Source organism: Mauremys reevesii, linkage group 13 (assembly GCF_016161935.1).
Source record: "Mauremys reevesii isolate NIE-2019 linkage group 13, ASM1616193v1, whole genome shotgun sequence".
NCBI classification, from domain to species: Eukaryota; Metazoa; Chordata; order Testudines; family Geoemydidae; genus Mauremys; species Mauremys reevesii.
In genome coordinates this window covers 16,339,552-16,358,899 of record NC_052635.1, presented here as the reverse complement: position 1 = coordinate 16,358,899, position 19,348 = coordinate 16,339,552, and the positions used below count along the sequence as shown (strand labels likewise).

At 46.4% G+C, this 19,348-nt stretch overlaps 3 protein-coding genes across 3 annotated transcripts in view; all 3 read right to left on the bottom strand.

Annotated features, from left to right (window-relative positions):
• LOC120381226 (olfactory receptor 1020-like) overlaps nucleotides 1–19,348 on the bottom strand; it is a 233,212-nt gene that overhangs the window by 92,927 nt on the left and 120,937 nt on the right. The window lies entirely within an intron of this gene.
• On the bottom strand, nucleotides 6,431–9,964 carry LOC120380141 (olfactory receptor-like protein OLF3). Its single transcript, XM_039497634.1, has 2 exons — nucleotides 9,886–9,964; nucleotides 6,431–7,395 (listed from the first exon to the last, which is right to left on the bottom strand). The coding sequence occupies exons 1-2, from the start codon at nucleotides 9,962–9,964 to the stop codon at nucleotides 6,431–6,433; spliced, it is 1,044 nt and encodes a 347-aa protein (XP_039353568.1).
• On the bottom strand, nucleotides 12,100–13,053 carry LOC120380140 (olfactory receptor 10A2-like). Its single transcript, XM_039497633.1, has one exon. It carries the CDS (start codon nucleotides 13,051–13,053, stop codon nucleotides 12,100–12,102), a length of 954 nt encoding a protein of 317 aa, XP_039353567.1.

Below are 19,348 nucleotides of genomic sequence, written 5' to 3'. Positions count from 1 at the left end.
AACAAACAAGAAAGTAAAAAAAACGGAATTTCATTCATGTTTTTTTCCCCCTGAAACAATTTGGTCACATCAACATGAATTTGCAAAATGATTCAATGTTACTGAATCTACATCTTTGAAAAAAGCCGAGTGAACAAATTTTGCAGTTTTAGATTTAAGTTCCAGTCTAGTGCCCTCTCTGGTAGCCCACTGTTTCTAACTTTCACTGTGCGCCCCATATCAGATCTATGTATTGTGCAATAACAAAGGGCTTCTGAGGACACTGAATGGGTACATTTAGTGTAAAGCCTGAGCTGTGCCATGGAGACCACTGGAGATACTGTAAATGAGTCCACACACAGTCAGGTAATGACAGCAATTGAGCAGAATTTCCATCCTTTCAGTTCCTGTGAATCACCTGTTACCATCGCTCTTTCCCTTCACAACTGGCACTGGAAAGGACTAGCCCAACACATGCCTCCAGAATAGCTCAAATTATGCATTTTGATTTGTTTGTATGTGTGGTGACCCCGGTAAACTTTGACAGGCTGGAGAAAAATCTCTGAACAGAAGGGACTTTTGGTCTAATTTAGTATCTAGAAGGGATACAGGACTAGAGGGGGCAGCCATCTAACCCCGCATGTTGAAAGGATATGGAGTGGCTGGGGCCGTTCTGATCTGTTAAATAGGAAGGAACTAAGGCCTTGTCTACACTACAAGACTATTTTGAATCAACTTAGTTCAAATTTGTGGATTCGACCTTATGAAGTCGAATTTGTGTATCCATACTAAATACACTAATTCGAATTTCTGAGTCCACATTCACGGGGCCAGCGTCAACTTTGGAAGCAGTGCACTGTGGGAAGCTATCCCACAGTTCCCGCAGTCCCCGCTGCCCATTGGAATGCTGGGTAGAGCCCCCAATGCCTGCTGGGGGGAGAAATGTGTCGAGGGTGGTTTTGGGTAAGTGTCGTCTTTGAACCGTCAATCACAACCTCCCTCCCTCCTTGAAAGCACCTGCGGGCAATCTGTTCGTGCACTTTTCTGGTCAGTGACAGCGCGGACGCCACAGCACTGCAAGCATGGAGCCCGCTGCGATCATCGCCGTTTTCTCCTCCTCGCACTTTATCGTCCACCTCTTCCACAGTCAGCTGCTGAGAAATTGGGCCACTTTTCAATGGTGCTGCAAGCACTGGGGGACCATAGGGGACGTTTTACAAACATCAACGTCGGGTGGCCGGGCAAGGTTCATGATGTGTGTGTTTTCAGGAACTGTGAGCTGCTCAGACGCCTGCAGGAAGGTAGTTTCTTCCCGGACCACGAAATAACTGTTGTGGATGTGCAGATGCCTATAGTCATCCTCGGGGACCCAGCCTGCCCGCTAATGCACTTGCTCATGAAGCCCTATACAGGCGCCTGGGACAGCGACAAGGAACTCTTCAAATACCAGCGAGCAGCGAGCAGCGTGACCTGTGACTGTTCAGTTTCTTTACAGAGAAGCTGAACCTGCCCCTGTTTCTTTACCCAGTTACTGTTGACTCTCCTCTTCGGTTACATACCCCGTTCACCCCGTTACCCCCACTTCCAGCACACGTGTAAAAATAAAATACATGTCCCATTATTACTTAACAAAGGTTTCTTTATTCATGACTTTTCGTGAAAGGGTTGAAACTGGGACGCAGGCTGTGCTGGGTAGGGTGTGCGGTGATGTAAAGACCGCCTCTAAACTCAAGGAATGACAGGCTCCTGCTCCTAGAGCGGTCCGCAGTGCCGGAATGCTTCTTTCAACGGAGCCTGCCATTCCTCTTTATGGAATTCTGTGTGCGGGCGGATATGTGACCTTGTGGTGGAGGAGGACGGATACAGATTCCTCAGCTGCGTGACTCAGCGGTCCAGGACAAGGACCGCTGTATACAATCTGTAACCGCCCTCCCCTGCTGCAAAGTCACATCTCCCCCGCCCACACAGATCCTGGAAACCACCTCCAAAAACCGACCAGGGTGCCTACTGACTGCACCGTGTGTGTGACCCGCTGCTGATCCTGCCCCCGTGTCTGTACCCTGGGAAAGGTGACTGTCCTATGCAATTAACCACCCCCTTCCCCACGCCCCCCATTCAAACACAGTCTTCTTTGAAAAAACATAACGGAAACAGTAATTAACAGCAAAGCATTTTTATTAATTAAGTAGACAGTTAGGGGATGGGACTGGGATTGGGACTACTGTGAGTGTGGAAGTGAAGGACTTCGGCAAATGTAGGGTATGAGAGCTTTTGGGTACTTGAGCACTGTGCTGTGGTGCAGTGACAGTATTCATGTCCCCGGCCGCCCCTCCTCCTGATTACTTTCGGTGAGGGGAGTATGGGACTTTGTGGCAGGGGAGTGCGGTTGCAGATACACTGCAGGGTGTCTCTGTCCTCCTGCGGTCCTGCAGAACATCCACAAGGCGCCTGAGCATGTCCGTTTGCTCCCTCACTAGTCCAAGCAGCGTTTCAGTCGCCTGCTTGTCTTCCTCATGCCACCTCTCCTCCCGTTCGCTGTGTGAGCGCTGGCACAGAGAGACGGTCTCCCTCCACTGGCTCTGCTGGTCCGCCTCTGCTAGGTAGCAGCCCATACATTCCTCGAACATCTTGTCCCTTGTTTTTTTCTTTCGCCGCCTAATCTTTGCCAGCCTCTGCGAGGGGGATGCTGTGGCAGGTCTGGAGACAGTGGAAGCTGTGAGATGGGAAACAGGGAGTGAATTCCTTGCAAAGATACATTTTGGCGAACAATTAACTGAGTCTAGGCTGTCTCTGTGAATTCTGGGTTGAGACCCCTGTGCCTGCTGGGGCACAAATCATTTTCGCGGTGGATTCTGGGTAAATGTCGCCAGTCATTCCTTCCTCCGGGAAAGCAACGGCAGACAATCATTTCAAGCCCGTTTTCCCAGAATTGCCCTGGCATATGCCATAGCGTGGCAACCATGGACACTGTTTTGCCTTTTGTGTATGTCACCGTATGTGTACTAGATGCCGCTGACAGAGGCAGGCCAGCAGCGCTACACAGCAGCATGCTTTTGCTTTTGCATGACAGCAGAGATGGTTACCAGCCATATTGTACCATCAACCATACCATAAATTGGTAATAAGATGGTAATAAGATGGGCATGGTTACCTGTCCTTTTGCACTGCACCATTTGCTGCTGTCATAAGTGCCCCTGGCCGAGCAGCCAGGGGCGCAAAAGCAAAAACTGGGAATGACTCCCTGAGTCAATCCCTCCTTTTTGGTATCTAAAAATAGAATCAGTCCTGCCTAGATTATGGGCAAGTGTACTAGAGAACCACTGTATCATAGAACCAGAGAGCACAGCTGCTCTGTGTCCGATCCTGCATAAATTATGAGCTGTATGCTATTCACAGGGGGTACTCCTGCAACAACACCACCCGTTCATTCCGTTCTTACCCCAGCCTTCCTGGGCTACCATACCATTGTCCCCCCACTTGTGTGATGAAGTAATAAAGAATGCAGGAATAAGACACAGTGACTTGTTTGTGAGAAATGACTGGAAGGAAGCCTCCAGCTGCAATGATAGTCCAGGCAGGACATTAAGGAGTGTGGATGAAGGAGCCCATCATCCCTCTGCTAGTCCAGGGGCAATTGAATCTTTTATTTACAATGAAGGGTGGGGGCTGATGGAGCTCAGCCCCCTGTTGCAATGATGAGGACGGTTACCAGCCATATTGTACCATCAGCCATCAAAAATTAGGGACAGGCGCCCTTGATCGACCTTATGATACTAGTCGGCATGGTTACCAGCCCTTTTGCACTGCCCCATGTGCCAAGAGGCTGATGATGAGGACGGATTTCCATCTTTTTGTACCATCAGCCATCCATAGCGTGGGGGGAGCAAGGATGTTGGTGTTTAGTGCTGCACCATCGCGTCTATCTGCAGCATTCAGTAAAGATAGGGTGACATTTAAAAGAGTCAGAGGATTGTTTTCACTTCTGGTGGTGGGTGGAGTGTGTGCGCAAATTGCCGAACTATGCCCTGACCCACCGCAGACACTGTGTTTGACCCTAGAAGCATTTGGAGCTCATCCAAGAATGCAAATACTTTTCGGAGACAGCAGGAACTGTGGGATACCTTGCGTCCTCATTCCCCCCTCCCTCCATGAGCGTCCATTATATTCTTTGGCTTTCCGTTATGCTCGTCACGCAGCTGCGTGCTGAGTCTGTGCTATGCCGTCTGTCCGTAGATTTTTTAAAAATACTTTGGACCAGGCGTAACATTACAGTAATTACCCTAATTAGATGCAGGAGTCTCCGAGCGAGATCACCCTGAGGAGGGTCACTGAAGGAGATAGAGAGCGCATGCTGCGTGAAAGCTAGCATGAACCAGGGCCCGATGCAGCCGTGCTTGGGGAGGCAGTGCTCCCTGAGTTCCTCATGAAAGCCTTGCGCGGAAAACTCTGCTACCACGGAGCACCCAATAAGGCAGCTCTCCCCAGGAACCTCCTGCTGATGCTTTTCGATTAACGCAAGGAGAGCTTCGTTGAGATCTCCAAGGATGATTTCTGTTCTATCCCCATATCTAGAGAGACCTCCTTTTCACACAGTTAAGATTCCTGTTATATTAAGAATAAAAGTTAACACGGTTACAGCACTTACCGACTGCTCCTTCCCCTGATTCAGGGTCCGGGTTAATGGCCGGGGAGGGTTGTTGGGGGATCTCCGTGATGGTGATGAATAGATCCTGGCTGTCAGGGAAACCAGCGTTGTAAGCGCTCTCGCCTGCCTCGTCCTCCACAAACCCTTCCTCATCTTCCCCGTCCGCGAACATCACCGAGGAACTGGCCGTCGACACTGTCCCATCGTCAGAGTCCACGGTCACTGGTGGGGCAGTGGTGGCAGGCTCCGTAGCGTCCGTTTGCCGCTTTGATTTTTCGGTAGCCTTGTCTGGGGGTCCTTGATTTTCACGCGGCGCTGCGTTGCATCCCACCTGTATCCTCTGTCTCTCATGGCTTTGGAGACCTTCTCGTAGGTCTTCGCATTCCCTATTTGGAGCGCAGCTCCGAAAGCACAGACTCCTCGCCCCACACACCGATCAGATCCAAGAGTTCCCGGTCAGTCTATGCTGGGTCCCTCTTTCTATTCACAGATAACATGAACTCCTCTGCTGGAGAGCTCTGCATCGTTGCAGGTGCTGCGGAGCTCGCCCCAATGACCAGCCAGGACGTCGGATTCAAAGTGCCCAGACAGGAAAATGAATTCAAATTTTCCCGGGTCATTTCCTGTGTGGCTGGTCAGAGAATCCAAGCTCGGACTGCTGTCCAGAGCGTCAACAGAGTGGTGCACTGTGGGATAGCTCCCGGAGCTACTAAGTTCGATTAGCATCCACACCTAGCCTAATTCGAGCTAGCCATGTCGAATTTAGCGTTACTCCACCTGCCGGGGTGGAGTACCAAATTCGAACTAAAGAGCCCTCTAGTTCGAATTAAATGGCTTCCTGGTGTGGACGGTTGAGCGGTTAGTTCGAATTAACGCTGCTAAATTCGAATTAAAGTCCTAGTGTAGACCAGGCCTAAGACTAGATGGACAATTTGGTTTTTAAGCAGGTATGAAGGTAGGAACAGATGGACCATTGATCGGACACAGTGCATAGGATTAAGGCTTTCAGACAAGATGAACCAATGGTCTTTTCTATTAATAGCAAACATAAAGGAATGGATCAACCATTGATCTGATCAAGTATGTAGATGGGATACAGGACAAGATGGACAATTGTTCTGGTCCAGACTGTAGAAGAGATAAAGGAATGGATGGACTATTGTTCTAGTCCAGAAAATAGAACGGATACAGCACTAGAGGGACATTTGTTCTGGTCCCCTGTGTATAAGGGATGCAGGGATGGATGGACCGTTGTTCTGATGTAGCAGAGCAGGAGTCTGGATTCCAAATGGGATGGCCACATGATCTGTCATTCACTATCAGGATCTGGGATAACAGAGACTTCTACCTCCCTACTGTTGGGATTCCCTCCAACTCTGGAGGAGAACATTTTCTCCAGCTCTCTAGAACTCAGTTCAAATCCTGACATGGCCTTGAGGTGTCTTTAGTGGCATTTCATAAAGCTACACCTGAGGTGATCAGGCTCACGTATAGGGATGGGATAGGATGCACCACAACTCCAAAGGACTTAATTGTATATCAGATTATATACATATTCTAAAACAGATTAACACAAGTGCATACATTCTACATTACATCATAGATTTCATGATTGGCTTACTAATTGGGTGCACCTATCCCTGCACTAGAAAATGTGCTAGTAAGCAAAGCTGCAGCTGCAAGCTTATCACACAATTACTCTTCTTCTTGCTATTTCTTTATCTATGAGGTACATATTATTTACAAGGCCACTTGTGAATTCCTGCTTTGTCCATTGTTAACCTGTTTCCTTACATCTGTTTTCTTTCATTGTTCAGGCAAGGCCCCTACATCCTTACCCATCATTTTCCTCAGGGCGCATATCACCTCCTTGTTCCTCAGGCTGTATATGATGGGGTTGAGCACTGGGGTGACAGTGATGTAGAAGACAGCGCTTGCTTTGAGCTGCCCCACAGAGGAGCTAGACCTGGGTCTCAGGTACATCGAAATCACTGTCCCAAAGAACAGGCTGACCACGACCAAGTGGGAAGAGCAGGTGGAAAAGGCTTTATGCCTTCCAGCAGTGGAGGGGATGTTCAAGACAGTGCCAAGGATGCGAGCATAAGAGAGGACTATTAAGGAAAGCGGGCAGACCAGTGTGAACACACAGCTCACAGACATGACTATTTGTGCCTGGCCCTTCCCAGCACAGGCCAAACTCACCATGGCCGGCATTTCACAGAGGAAATGGTCTATCTCCTGGTGCCCACAGAAAGATAACTGGAAGGTGGACACAGTGTTGACGGCAGAAACTAGAAAAGCTCCCGCCCAGGAAGTGGCCACCATGGCCATGCACCCCCTCTTGGCCATGAGGAGCGGGTAGTGCAGCGGGAGGCAGATGGCGATGTACCTATCATATGACATAACAGTGAGGAGAAAGCACTCCGTTATGCCAAAGGCGAGGAAGAGGTACATCTGGGCCATGCAACGGGCCAATGAGATGTCTCTGTGCTCTGCCAGGAGATGGGCCAGCATCTGGGGCAGAACAATTGAAGTATATCCAACCTCCAGGAGAGACAGGTTGGAGAGGAAAAAATACATTGGGGTGTGGAGGAGAGGGTCAGATGCAACCAAGAGAATGGTGAGGAGGTTCCCAAGCAGGGTCACCAGGTAGAGGGCGAGGAATGCCACGAAGAGGGCCAGCCGAACCTCTGGATGACTGGAGAGTCCCAACAGGATGAACTCCTGGGGCATAGAAGTTTGGTTGCCTTCTCCAGTCCTGTTCATTTTGTCTGCAGGAGTAAAGGGGAAAAGGGGAATAAACATCATCAGCTATCCGAGAGACAAAGTGGGTGAGGTAATCTCTTATTGAGCCAGCTCCTGTTGGTGAGAGAGACAAGCTTTCAAACTACTTCAGTAGAAGTGGGACCAGTAAAAGATATGCCCTCATCCATCTTGTCTCTCTCATTTCCTGCGACCAACATGGCTACAACACCACTGCAAAATAACTGAAGGTACTGATCATCCCTCCTCCCTCCCATTACCACAGCCTTGGAGAACCTCTTCATCTTTGAGGAATTGACCCTCCACACCACCCTGGAGGCAGGACAGTGCTATTATCTGCATTGTACAGGTGGGAAACTGAGGTACTCACGGTATGTCTACACTGCATTGTAAACCGGGTCTGTGGGACCCAGTCTCATGCAGTCAGTGTTTCTAAGCTCATGTTTGAGTGTCCACACTGCATTGTAAGCTTGGGTTTACAATTTCTGGAGCAGGGTCTCACAGCCATGCCAGCGCATCCATAGGGACTGCATAGACCTTCTTGCTCGGGACTTCAGCTTGAGCTGCGTTCACACTGCAAAATGACAGGGCTTGGACCTGAGTCATGGCAAGACTTATGCTTTGACCTTCCTCCCTAATGGGCTCCTAGCACTCAGATTCTGAGTGCTTGCTGATCTGAATCAGACTGATTTGTTTGTGGATGGAAACGGAATCAGAGCTTGAGCTTAGGGTGTAGTGTAGTCATACCCAGAGAGGCTAAGTGGCATGCCCAGGGTCACGGAGCCATAGAGTTTAAGGCCAGAAGGGATCACCAGATCATCTGGTCTGACCTCCTTGATCACGGGCCACTAGCACCACCCAGCACCCGCACACTAAACCCAATAACAGAATTAAACCAAAGTATCATTAGGGAAATCATTAAGAAAGGGATAGATAATAAGACAGAAACTATCATAATGCCTCACTATAAATCCATGGTGCATCCACATCTTGAATACTGCTTGCAGATGTTGTCACCCCATCTCAAAAAAGATGTATTGGAATTGGAAAAGGTACAGAAAAGGCAACAAAAATGTTTTGGGGTATGGAACGGCTTCTGTACGAGGAGATATTAATAAGACTGGGACTTTTTGGAAAAGAGACGACTAGTGGGGGGATATGATTGAGGTCTATAAAATCATGACTGCTGTGGAAAAAGTAAATAAGAAAGTGTTATTTAATCCTCCTCATAACACAAGAACTAGGGGTCACAAAATGAAGTTAATAGGCAGCAGGTTTAAAACAAACAAAAGGAAGTATTTCTTCATACAATGCACAGTCACCCAGTGGAACAATTTGTCAGAGAATGTGGTGAAGGCCAAGATTATAACAAGGTTCAAAAAAGAACTAGATAAATGTATGGAGGGTAGGTCCATCAACGGCTGTTAGCCAGGATGGGCAGGGTTGGTGTCCCTAGCCTCTCTTTGCCAGAAGCTGGGAATGGGCGACAGAGGATGGATCACTTAATGATTACCTGTCCTGTTCATTCCCTTGTGGTCGCCTGGCATTGGCCACTATCAGAAGACAGGATAGTGGGCTAGATGGACCTTTGGTCTGACCCAGTGTGGCTGTTCTTATGTTCTTATCACAGCCCTTGGGAGACTAGGCAGAAAAAAGGAGGGACCAAGGTGCTCCGTGACCAAAGCCCCTGAAATGGCAAGGAGCTATTAAAGGAGATATACCCAGAGGATCCCAGTAAGCAACCTGCACCCACACACTGCAGAGAAAAGTGAAATTCCTGAAGGACACAGGCAATCTGACCTGAGGGGGAAATTTCTTCTCACCCCCAAATTTGGCAATTTGTTAGCTTCTGAGCATATAAGCAAGAATCTAAGCACCTGACAAATCTATAGCAGAGCAGAGTTGGTAGCCCATGTTTTCTAAATCCCTTACTAGTATCCTAGCCAAACAGAATATCATCACTAGTGATTTTCATAGGCACTTTTTGATAGTCTAGCTCCTGCCCAATCCATTCTGCTGAAAAGGAGTCCATCTGAAAAGGAGGGCGCCTTCATTGCAGGAACTCAGTGATATTCAATAGAACTGATCTGGCATGGGAAGAATTTCTCTGAAGGAGAGAATTTGACAGAGCTCCAGGAATGAAAGAGAGAACAGAATCTGTATTATAGGAACTTTTAGGGTGTTTTAGCTCTAACACAACCATTGAGCTTCCAAATATTACAATTAAAAATTCAGTTTGTAGGCTGGGACTTTTAGAGGAAGTGCAGGGAGTTATGCATCCAATGAAGAAATTCAATGGGCCATGAGTGCCTAAATTCCTTAAGCTTCAAAAATTCTTCCCCTGTTATACAATGCTAGCAAAATGGGGCTTTGGTCTATGACTGGGGTTCCTATCACCACCCCAAAAAATCAAATGAATATTGTTATACAAGGCACACATTTTAAGGAAATGTAACAAAATATCCATTGCCCCCAGAGAAGACGTCAGTATTTCTTACCTCTGGTATCTGGATTTAATCTAGTGAAACAGTTCTTGCGGTTGCAATAAAACTGGCACTGGTTGTCATCTGTGTTCATGAGGACTGTTGCAGTGGTGAGATGGAAACAAATTTCTCAGTTGTCATATGTGTGGCTTAGATACAAATGTTTAGGGAGAAATCTAGAGGGATATACTTCCTCCTGTCTTTCAGGGTGAGTTAGAATGAATTGTGTTGTGTTTCAGTAAAAAAAAAAAGAAAAGACATAATCCCTGCTGTAGGGATGGTGGGCAGAACCTGTAGGACTAGAGCTCCAGACAAACACATAGGACGCTCAACCCCCAAATTAACCATCTTTCCAAACAGGCATCCTGTGCACAAAGAAAACATGCGAGAGAATTTATCCCTGGCACCATCTGTGGGGAGCTCTACTTCTCTTGAGACTTCTTTTAGCATGAATAGGCAAAGGAATAAATTACTGACTCGTTCCCTGGCACCTGGAATGTTTGGTGTGAGTCGCAGAGTTGACACAATCAAAAATATGCACCAGAGAGTTTATTTTTGTTATAAAGTTGAGCCACAGATGCATTTTTAAAGCCAACTTCATGAGTTTTGAGGGCCGCTGACTCATGGTGTTAGAGCATTTGGGGTGGGCAATACCCACTGGGTTTGGCAGGGGGAACTGAGTCGGTCAGCGAATGAGGTCCTGGGTGAAGTGGGGGGTGAGTCATGTGCAGTGCTCAGAGATAAGGCAAAGAGGCATGGGGAAGGCAGAGCTGGGTAGGAAGGGGCCAGGAGAGGGCAGAGGAACAGTGGAAAAGCGATAATGTTTTGTGAACTGTAAATTGTCCCTGTTTTTAATTTTGAGAGATGGGAGGAGGGAAAGCGGGAGAGAGAGCTGTTTCCTCTCTTTTTCTGCTTCTCCACCTCCCCTCCTGGAAAGAATGTTTCCAAGCTGGATCCTTGATCTCCACTATAATGTTACCCCTTTGTCCTGAGTGGATTGCCAAAACCTCAGGGTCTTGCAGATTGTTCCAGTTAGGAGGTATTGATGCTGCAGTCTGCTATCCTTGGTGAAATCCTGTTTATTTAAAAAAAAATGTACCAAGTCCTGTTTCCCCAAACATGGGAGGAATCAAATGATGAGAGACAGTGTCCTTGACCACAGTCCCAAACCTTTTACACTTGGCATGCTGGGAAAATACAAACTAATCATTTCATCACCATGCAGATTATTACTATTTATGATTTGTGTTGCAGGAACTCCTAATGGGTCCCACTATGCTAAGGGATCAGGGCTTCACTGTCCCAGATTGTCTACAGACACAATCCCTGGCCTATAGCTAGCCGAGGCTCAGATTTTGAAAGGTGCCTAAGCAATTTGAATGCCAATTTCCATTAAAATGGCTGTGATATGGACATCCACGAGGGTGACCAGATAGCAAATGTGAAAAATCGGGACAGAGGGTGGGGGGGATAATAGGCGCCTATATAAGAAAAAGCTTTGAATATTGGGACTATCCCTATAAAATTGGGACATCTGGTCATCCTAACATCCACAGGTGACATTTAAAAAAAATCTCAACCTAAATAGGCAAGGCCTAAAAATGGCCAGGTTGGGAAAGAGATAAAGGGAAAGACAGAAAAAAGTTGGGATTGTCAAAGGGGACTAAGGGAGTAAGGTTCAAACAAAAAAAGTGTCAAAACATTTATTAATTTTGAACAAAAACCTTTCCCATTTGAAGATCTTCACTGAAAATTTTCAATTTTTGGAGTAAAAAAATCCAAACAATATTTTGCTTGTTTTTGAATCCCAATTTTCGATTAAATTTGTTTTTCAAAAATAAAAAAAAGTCTCTTTTTGAAACATTATTTTTTGGATTTCACATGCGCACACATTCTTCTCTCATCCTGTCACTCCAATGTTGAGGGGTTGCGGATGGCTGGAAGGAAGGAAGTATAAAAAATGGTGTGTGGGGGGAAATCCCAAAATTGAATATTATTTTTTCTAAGGTTTTGAAAACAGAAACAAGATGTCTAGAAGGAAAAAAACTAAAAATTCATATTTTTGCATTGAAAAAATTCACTGAAGTTAACCTGGTTTTATAGAATATTTTGATATATAGAATATTGTGTTTTTCTTTGAAAAAAATGTTTGATAAATATTATGACTACCTCTACTGAAATTCTAAGCCTTATTTTCCCCAGGTCCCTTTCAAAATGCAAATAGAGTTTTTAGGAAAACAAAAGTCTTTTTAAGGTTCTCCTCAGAGCCTCTTTTACCTCCTTATTCCTCAAGCTGTAGATGATTGTGTTTAGCATGGGTGTTATCACGGTGTAAATCAGTGAGAGGAACTTGTCCCGCTCTGGGGAGTAGCTGGACTTGGGCTGTAGGTAGACAAAGCTAGCAGAGCAGTAGAAGAGAGTCACCACAATAAGATGAGAGGAGCAAGTGGAGAAAGCTTTATGTCTGCCCTCTGCCAATGGGATCTTGAGGATGGTGTATATGATACAGGTGTAGGACCCTGCTGTGAAGAGCAAGGGCAGGACAGTGATGAGCAAGCTGCTGGCTAGGATCACGACCTCATTTGGGGACGTGTTGACGCAGGCCAGCTTTAGCACTGGAGGGAAGTCACAGAAGAAATAGTCAATCTGATTAGGCCCACAGAACGGCAGGCTGAATATCCCAGCTGTGTTTCCCAGTGGTATGAAGATGCCACACAGCCAGCAGACCAGCGTCAGCCCAATGTACACCCCCTTAGTCATTTTGGCTGTGTAGTGCAGTGGGTAGCAGATTGCCAGGTAACCGTCATAGGACATAGAAGCAAGAAGGAAACACTCGACTGTACCGAAGAAGAGAAGGAAATACAGCTGCACTGCACAGCTGGCAAAGGAGATGGATCGATCCTCGGAGATGAGGTTGGCCAGTATTTTGGGCACAGTGACTGAAGTGTAGCAGATCTCCAGGAAGGACAAGTTCCTGATAAAGAAATACATGGGGGTGTGGAGGGCCGGGTCCACCATTGTGATGAGAAGAATGAGGCTGTTCCCCACTAAGGTTAACAGGTAGAGCATGAACAACAGAGAGAAGAGGAGAATCTGCATGTCCCAGTGCTTAGAAAACCTGAGGAAAATGAAGTATGTCAGGCTGGTCTCATTCACTCTTGGAGCCCAAGCAGGAGATGTCATCTGTGGGGGAGAGAAATGGAGGTCGGCTATGTTATTAACTGACACAAGGACAAAGCCTGCTTCTGCTACCCTTGCTCACACTGTCACCTTTCTTCTGCTAACAGGAAAGACTTTCTGCTAACAGGACTATCTGGTGCCTTTACTTTGCTAACGGGACTTTCTTGTGGAGCTGTCTGCCACACAGTAAGATTCAGGCCAATAGTTAGAGAGGTTAAATTTAAGAGATTACCCCAATTTCTATAGCAAGACATTGCTAATAGTTCCTGTGACCCAAGGACCTTTGGGTGCCAACTAATGGATAGAATAATGGGGGGTATAGCCGTTTACAGGACCCCAGGGGTCTGGTGTTTCCATAACAATAAACAAAGAGGGGCATGTAAAGTCTCTACCAAGATCCAGTAGTTACTAGATTATCTGGATAATATTTAAGAAGTTCTGTGTCTATCCTGGAAATTATGCTCTTCAATCTTGAAGTTAAAAGCAGGTCACCAGGAGGTGACAGGGCTTGAACAGATTCTGTTCAGGCAGGGAGGAGGAGATACTTATCTCTGTCTGGTCTGGTGTGTATCATGCATATCTAGGATAAGTCCTTGCTCAGAAGGGTGTGCAGTCCAAAGAGAAAAGAGAGACAACTGGTGGCAACGGGGGAACAGCCTGCAAATGACCACGGTCACAAAGCAGATCACTGGCTCACAAAGGGAGTCTTTTTGCAGACAAAGCCACCAAATAATCAAGGTTGCAAAACTGACACATAAGATTGTGAGGTTTACAGAATGGGAGCCACCTCAGGAGGGGGCTGGTTTAGGAATGAAGGTCTAAGGACTGTGATGATATATCTGAAATTTCAAGGAGAGAGAGAGAGAGAGAGAGAGAGAGAGAGAGAGAGAGACAGTATTCTTCACTGAGGGGATAAGCGGAGAGCCTGACTTGTTTCAGGCAAAAGGGATCACTACCTACCTGGCTGAAAAATGCTGGTGAGTAATACCGTAAGACCTGACAGTAACTAAATAAGTAAGGCTAGGTTGGAGGAGGTATGCTATGATTTTATTGCACATGTAACCCTTCCCACAACTTCTACGTGCCATCATTTAAACCTCTTCTCGTTGCTAAATAAACTCTTGCTTGTTTTCACGATAACTATATCTAAGTGCTGTGTGTTGAATGGGGAAGGGAAACTGAAGGGAAACTAGCAAGCTGGGGTTTCCTGTTTCTCTGGGAGCAGCAGGTCTGTGAAATTGTGGGTATCCAGCGGAAGAGAGACTGATCACTGCAGAGGGATTCTCAGAAGGCTTGAGAGATGGTTTGTGCCTGTCGCTTACCTGTACTGAGGAAGAAAGGGCTGGGAGGGGAGTGTTTATATTGTATGTGGAGGGGATGGGGAGCCAAGCCCTGGCAAGAACAGATGAGGCTTCCAAACGCTACAGTCAGGTGGCAGTGAGGTGCCCCCAGGAGCACCCCAGTTACCTGCTCTGTAGCACTATTTACTCACAAAGAACAATGCACTTTACAACGGTGGGTTAATGCCATCTATGTGTAGTCCTGTGACTGGAGAACACTGGAAAGAAGTGTTCTATTTGTGGCTTTACCAATGGTCTGCTTTGGTACCTTGGCCACTTCCCATCTGTTCCCCCTGCCACCCTTTGTCTCTCTTGTCTATTTGGACTGTATGCTCTTTGGAGCGGGGACTGTCTCCTACTATCTGCTATGATACCATTGCAAAAATGGCACAGTTCTGGAGTGTATTAACAGGAGTGCCATCTGGAAGACAAAAGAAGGTACCTGTCTGGCTCTGCTTAGCACTGATGAGATCTCAGCTGGAACACTGGGTGCGGTTCTAGGTGTCACTCTTTAGGTAATACGGATAAGTCAGGGAGAGTCTAGAGAAGAGCAACACAAATGCTAAAAGGTTTAGAAACCCTGACCTATGGCAAATGATTAAATAAACGGGGCATGTTTAGTCTTGAGAAAAGACTGAGGAGGGACCCGATAACAGTCTTCAAATACATTAAAGGCTGTTGTAAAGAGGACAGGGATCAATTGGTTCTTCTTGTCCTACTTTCAAAGGATCTGAAGTAATAGGCTTAATGAGCAGCAAGGGGGATTTAGGTTGGATATTAGGAAAAACGTTCTTACTCTAAAGGTATTTAAGCTCTGGAACAGGCTTTCAAGTGAGGTTGTGGAATCCCCATCACTGGAAGCTTTGAAGAAGAGTTTGCACAAACACCTGTCAAGGCTGGTTTAGGTGCACTTGTTCTGCCTCAGCACTTGGGCATGGGATAGATGATCTTCCGAGGCACCTTCCAGCCCAACATCTCTGTTGTGTGTATGTACAGCACCTAGAACAATGGGGCTGTACATACACACAGTCTGGAGCCTCCACCTGATCCAACCACACAGATCATTGTATTGTACAGGTGGGAAATCAAACATACCGAAGTAAAGTAACTTGCCCAGAGTCTCACCACAAAATAATGGTAGAGGCACAGGAAGAATCCCAATTTCATGGCTCCCAGTTCAGTGCCCGATTCCAGGGACCGCGCTACCATCTCTGAGAGCAAGAAAAGAAAAAGAAAGAAAACTCGTTGAGAGGGGCATGTAAACCGATCTCTTTCTTGTCTTCTCAGCAAGCCTAAAAGTACAACCTGCACAAAGTTAGGGGAGTAAAAGAGCAGCCAATTGGGATGCTCTGCTTGGACCTGTTATGAATCATAACTTGAGGCATTATCTGTTGTTCAAGGAAACAGAAGGACTTACCCCTTTAGCATCTGGGCATCTCTCTCCCCTGGCTTCAGTTCTGAAACCCAGATTTATCAGAGTGCTGCTGGGCCTTTGGGGATGTAATTCACGCAGCGAGGAAGACATTTGTCTGAGGAATTCTCAGAACCAACAACAATGTTCCTGTCCATTATTTCTTTTGGGTCTAATTATGAACCTGAATGCCTTTGAAAATGGGACACTTCGCGACATTTTACCCTTAATTCTAACATTCTTGCATTTGGTTTGTTAATGAAAATCTGAAAAAAAAATGCATTAAAAATCCTCACATTTTGCAGCCAGCTCTGTTCCACACTCCATTTGAGTCAAGGTGCTTGTCCCGCTACCTTACCCAATCAAGCCATATTTTCAGAAGGAAGAAGCCACCCCAATATGTTGCATACTAAATGAAGGTGCATTTCAGTGGGATCCAGGAGACTTCATGGACTAGTCTTACCTTTATCTGTAAAAGGATTAGGCCTCTCTTATAGCACCCTCCTTCTCCTAGCCTTGCTGGGCCAGCTCTCTCCCTGGGGTTCATTCTGTCTGAGCTTTGAAGCTGCTTCAGCAGGGCAAGGGCTGTTGCTTTAATTCAGCCTTCTTAAACAAATTCTAATCAAACCCATGCCGACTCTCCCCTCATAGCAGCCCCCTCCTCAGATCTGTCTCTCACACCAATAAATTCAGTAACAAGATTTTCCTCTCTCTCACCTCAGCAATAAAGGCACCAAAACAGACTTCCCTCCTGTCTGTCTGGTATGCTCTGGCAGTTCCTCTCTGTGATAGCTCCAGCAGCTAAGCATTCAGAGCACTGCCAGGAGCTGCTGCTGCTGCCCCCTTAACTTTCCAGAGGGCCTTCCAGTTTCCCATCTCCATTCCTGCTGCCCTCTTTTATAAGGGACAGCTTGCTATGGTCCAGCTCTATCTCAGGTGCAGTGGGCAGGGCCACTCAGTTAGCCAGCTCCAGAGGAATAGTATCCCTCATGCTTCCACAAGGCACTGAAGGGGATTTACTAGTGGGGAAGGCCTCAGACCCTGCCTTAGAAGAGCATCAAGGATCAGCTTCCCCGCACATGTATTTACTAATCATGAAATGCAAAGCTCCAAAAGGCCACCCCAGCAATGCTGGGAAAAGATCCCAGGATCCAAGTCTCAGCTGTTGAGCTGCACTGCCTTTCAGCAGGTCTATGCCAAGTCAAAGGGAGTTGGGTGGCTATCCCAGTTAGTCACTTTTGCAAATCCCTGCCCTTTTGGCACCTGTCTACAAATAACTTTGTAGATCTGGCTCACCTGTCTGAACAACCCCTGCTCTAACCACTGGACCCTGACCATCACCTCCAGGGTTCCTAACATCCAGCATTTAGCTGCTCTCTAGCAAATACCTGTATGATCCACTAAGAATACATGTGTCAAGTACCCCTCTAATGGCTGTCCACGAGGGGATAGACACTAAATCTTTACCTTGAGTGGTACAGGTCTGTACTGAGAACCTGAAAATCCTGGATTCAAATCCTGCTAAAGACACATGCAAGTCATCCTTATGCCTGCACATGATGGAACTTGCTTCTCCAGTTTTCTTCGTAAATCCTGGTATATTTAACTGATATAATGAGAAGACAGTGTGACGTTACACCTCGTATTCTTCATAGAAATATGGTTATGCTATGAATATGGCATAACTAAGATATACTTTATGCAAGATGGCTCATGTAAGATATCACTGGAAAGATTATGATTTAGTGAATGCGATTATCCAATTTGTATGCATGTATCATTTCTGAGTATGAAGTTAGGAATATTGACTATGTAACAATTACAACTGTGTGTGTACTTGGAGTGAATTCCCATCAGACAGTAGGCAATCCTCCTGAATGACCCATTTAAGAAGGGCAATAGAACTCTGAAGATACTTATCTCCCACCTTCATGAGGTACTTCCTGGGATGCTGCGTTAACACTACAAGGTCAGGTGATAATGTTACCTGATGAAAAATACCCCCTTGGACACTGCTGGTACTTTTCCAGTGTAGGGGGATGGGAATCAAACAAAGGATTCCCATGTTAGGTAAATCCTTTTTAATGGCTTGGGAGGGGGTTGAACTGGATATTCCTCCATTGCATACCCAAGAAGAAGGACTGCTGAAAGAACCTGAAGTGACAAAAGAACTAACCTGAAGGGAAAGGTAAGGGTGAGTCCTGACTGAGACCGGGATCCAGTCTGTAAGAAGAGATAACTGGAACTCTAAGCTACTGAAACTCTTCAAGTTGCCTAAAATACCATTTAGGGTGAAGACTTACTTCTCTAAACCGGTCTCTTTAAGATTGCAAGCTTAGTATGCATGTTTTGTTTTATTTGCTCAGTAATCTGTGTTGTTCTGTTTGCTATTCCTTATAATCACTTAAAATCTGCCTTTTATAGTTAATAAACTTGTTTTGTTTATTATTAAACCCACTTTTTTGCAATTTGTAATGGGGGGAAGAGGTTGTGCATCTCTCTTCACATTGAGGGAGAGGGGGCATTTTTATGAGCTTGTGCTGTGCAGATCTTTTTATACAGTGCAAGGCAGTATTATTTTGGGTTTATTCCCCAAAAGGAGTGTGCATGTGAGTGCTGGGTGAATCCTCTCACACAGAGCTGACTTCAGTCAGTGTCTGCAGCTGAGTGTGGCCTTACCTCTATGTGTGTGCTGCAAGAGGCCATAAAGCCTAATTCAGCAAATATGGGAGAGGGAATCCAGGCTGGTGGAGCAGGAGGGGCTCAGTGAAACCCCAGTACATCAGGTGGCATCCCAGAAGGGGGGTCCAACCCATCACCGTTGTATAGTGGTGCAGTGTAATGCACACAGCTTATTGCTCTGAGACACTGGTGGTGATTTTGAGTGAGTTTTAAGAGCGTTGCCTAGAGAACAGACAATGTGGTTACTGGTTTGTTATTTTCTGTTTGCTTATTTTGGGTAAGGGAAGTAGAGGCAGAAAAGCAGCAAAATGAGTGAAAGTGAAGCTACCAAAAAGTTGGAGCTCCACGGGTTGCAAGTAGAAGAAAATGAAAAGATGCATAAGAGACAAATGGAATTGAAACAGATGGAAATTGATGAGAAAAAAGCTGCACATCAGAGGGCCCTGGAACTGAAAGACAAAGACATGGAAGCCCATAAACAAGCCATGGAGCTACAAGCCCAAGAAAAAAGTGATACTGTCTCTACGGCTGACTCTGCCCAGCAACCAATGATGCTGCCTCCATGGCTAACTCTGCCCAGCGACTAGTGATGGTATCTCTGTTCCTCTCTGTTCCTCTCCCCCAGCCATTGCTGGAAGCTCCCATTGGCTGGGGGAGAGGAACAGAGATACCATCACTAGTCAGCCTAAGCCCTGGTCTACACACAGCCCCTAATTCGAACTAGGGTACGCGAATTCAGCTACGTGAATAACGTAGCTGAATTCGAACTACCCTAGTTTGAATAACTTACCCGTCCAGATGCCGCGGAAGCGAACTCTGCGGCTCCAAGGTCGACTCCGGCAACTCCTCCTGCCGCGGTGGAGTA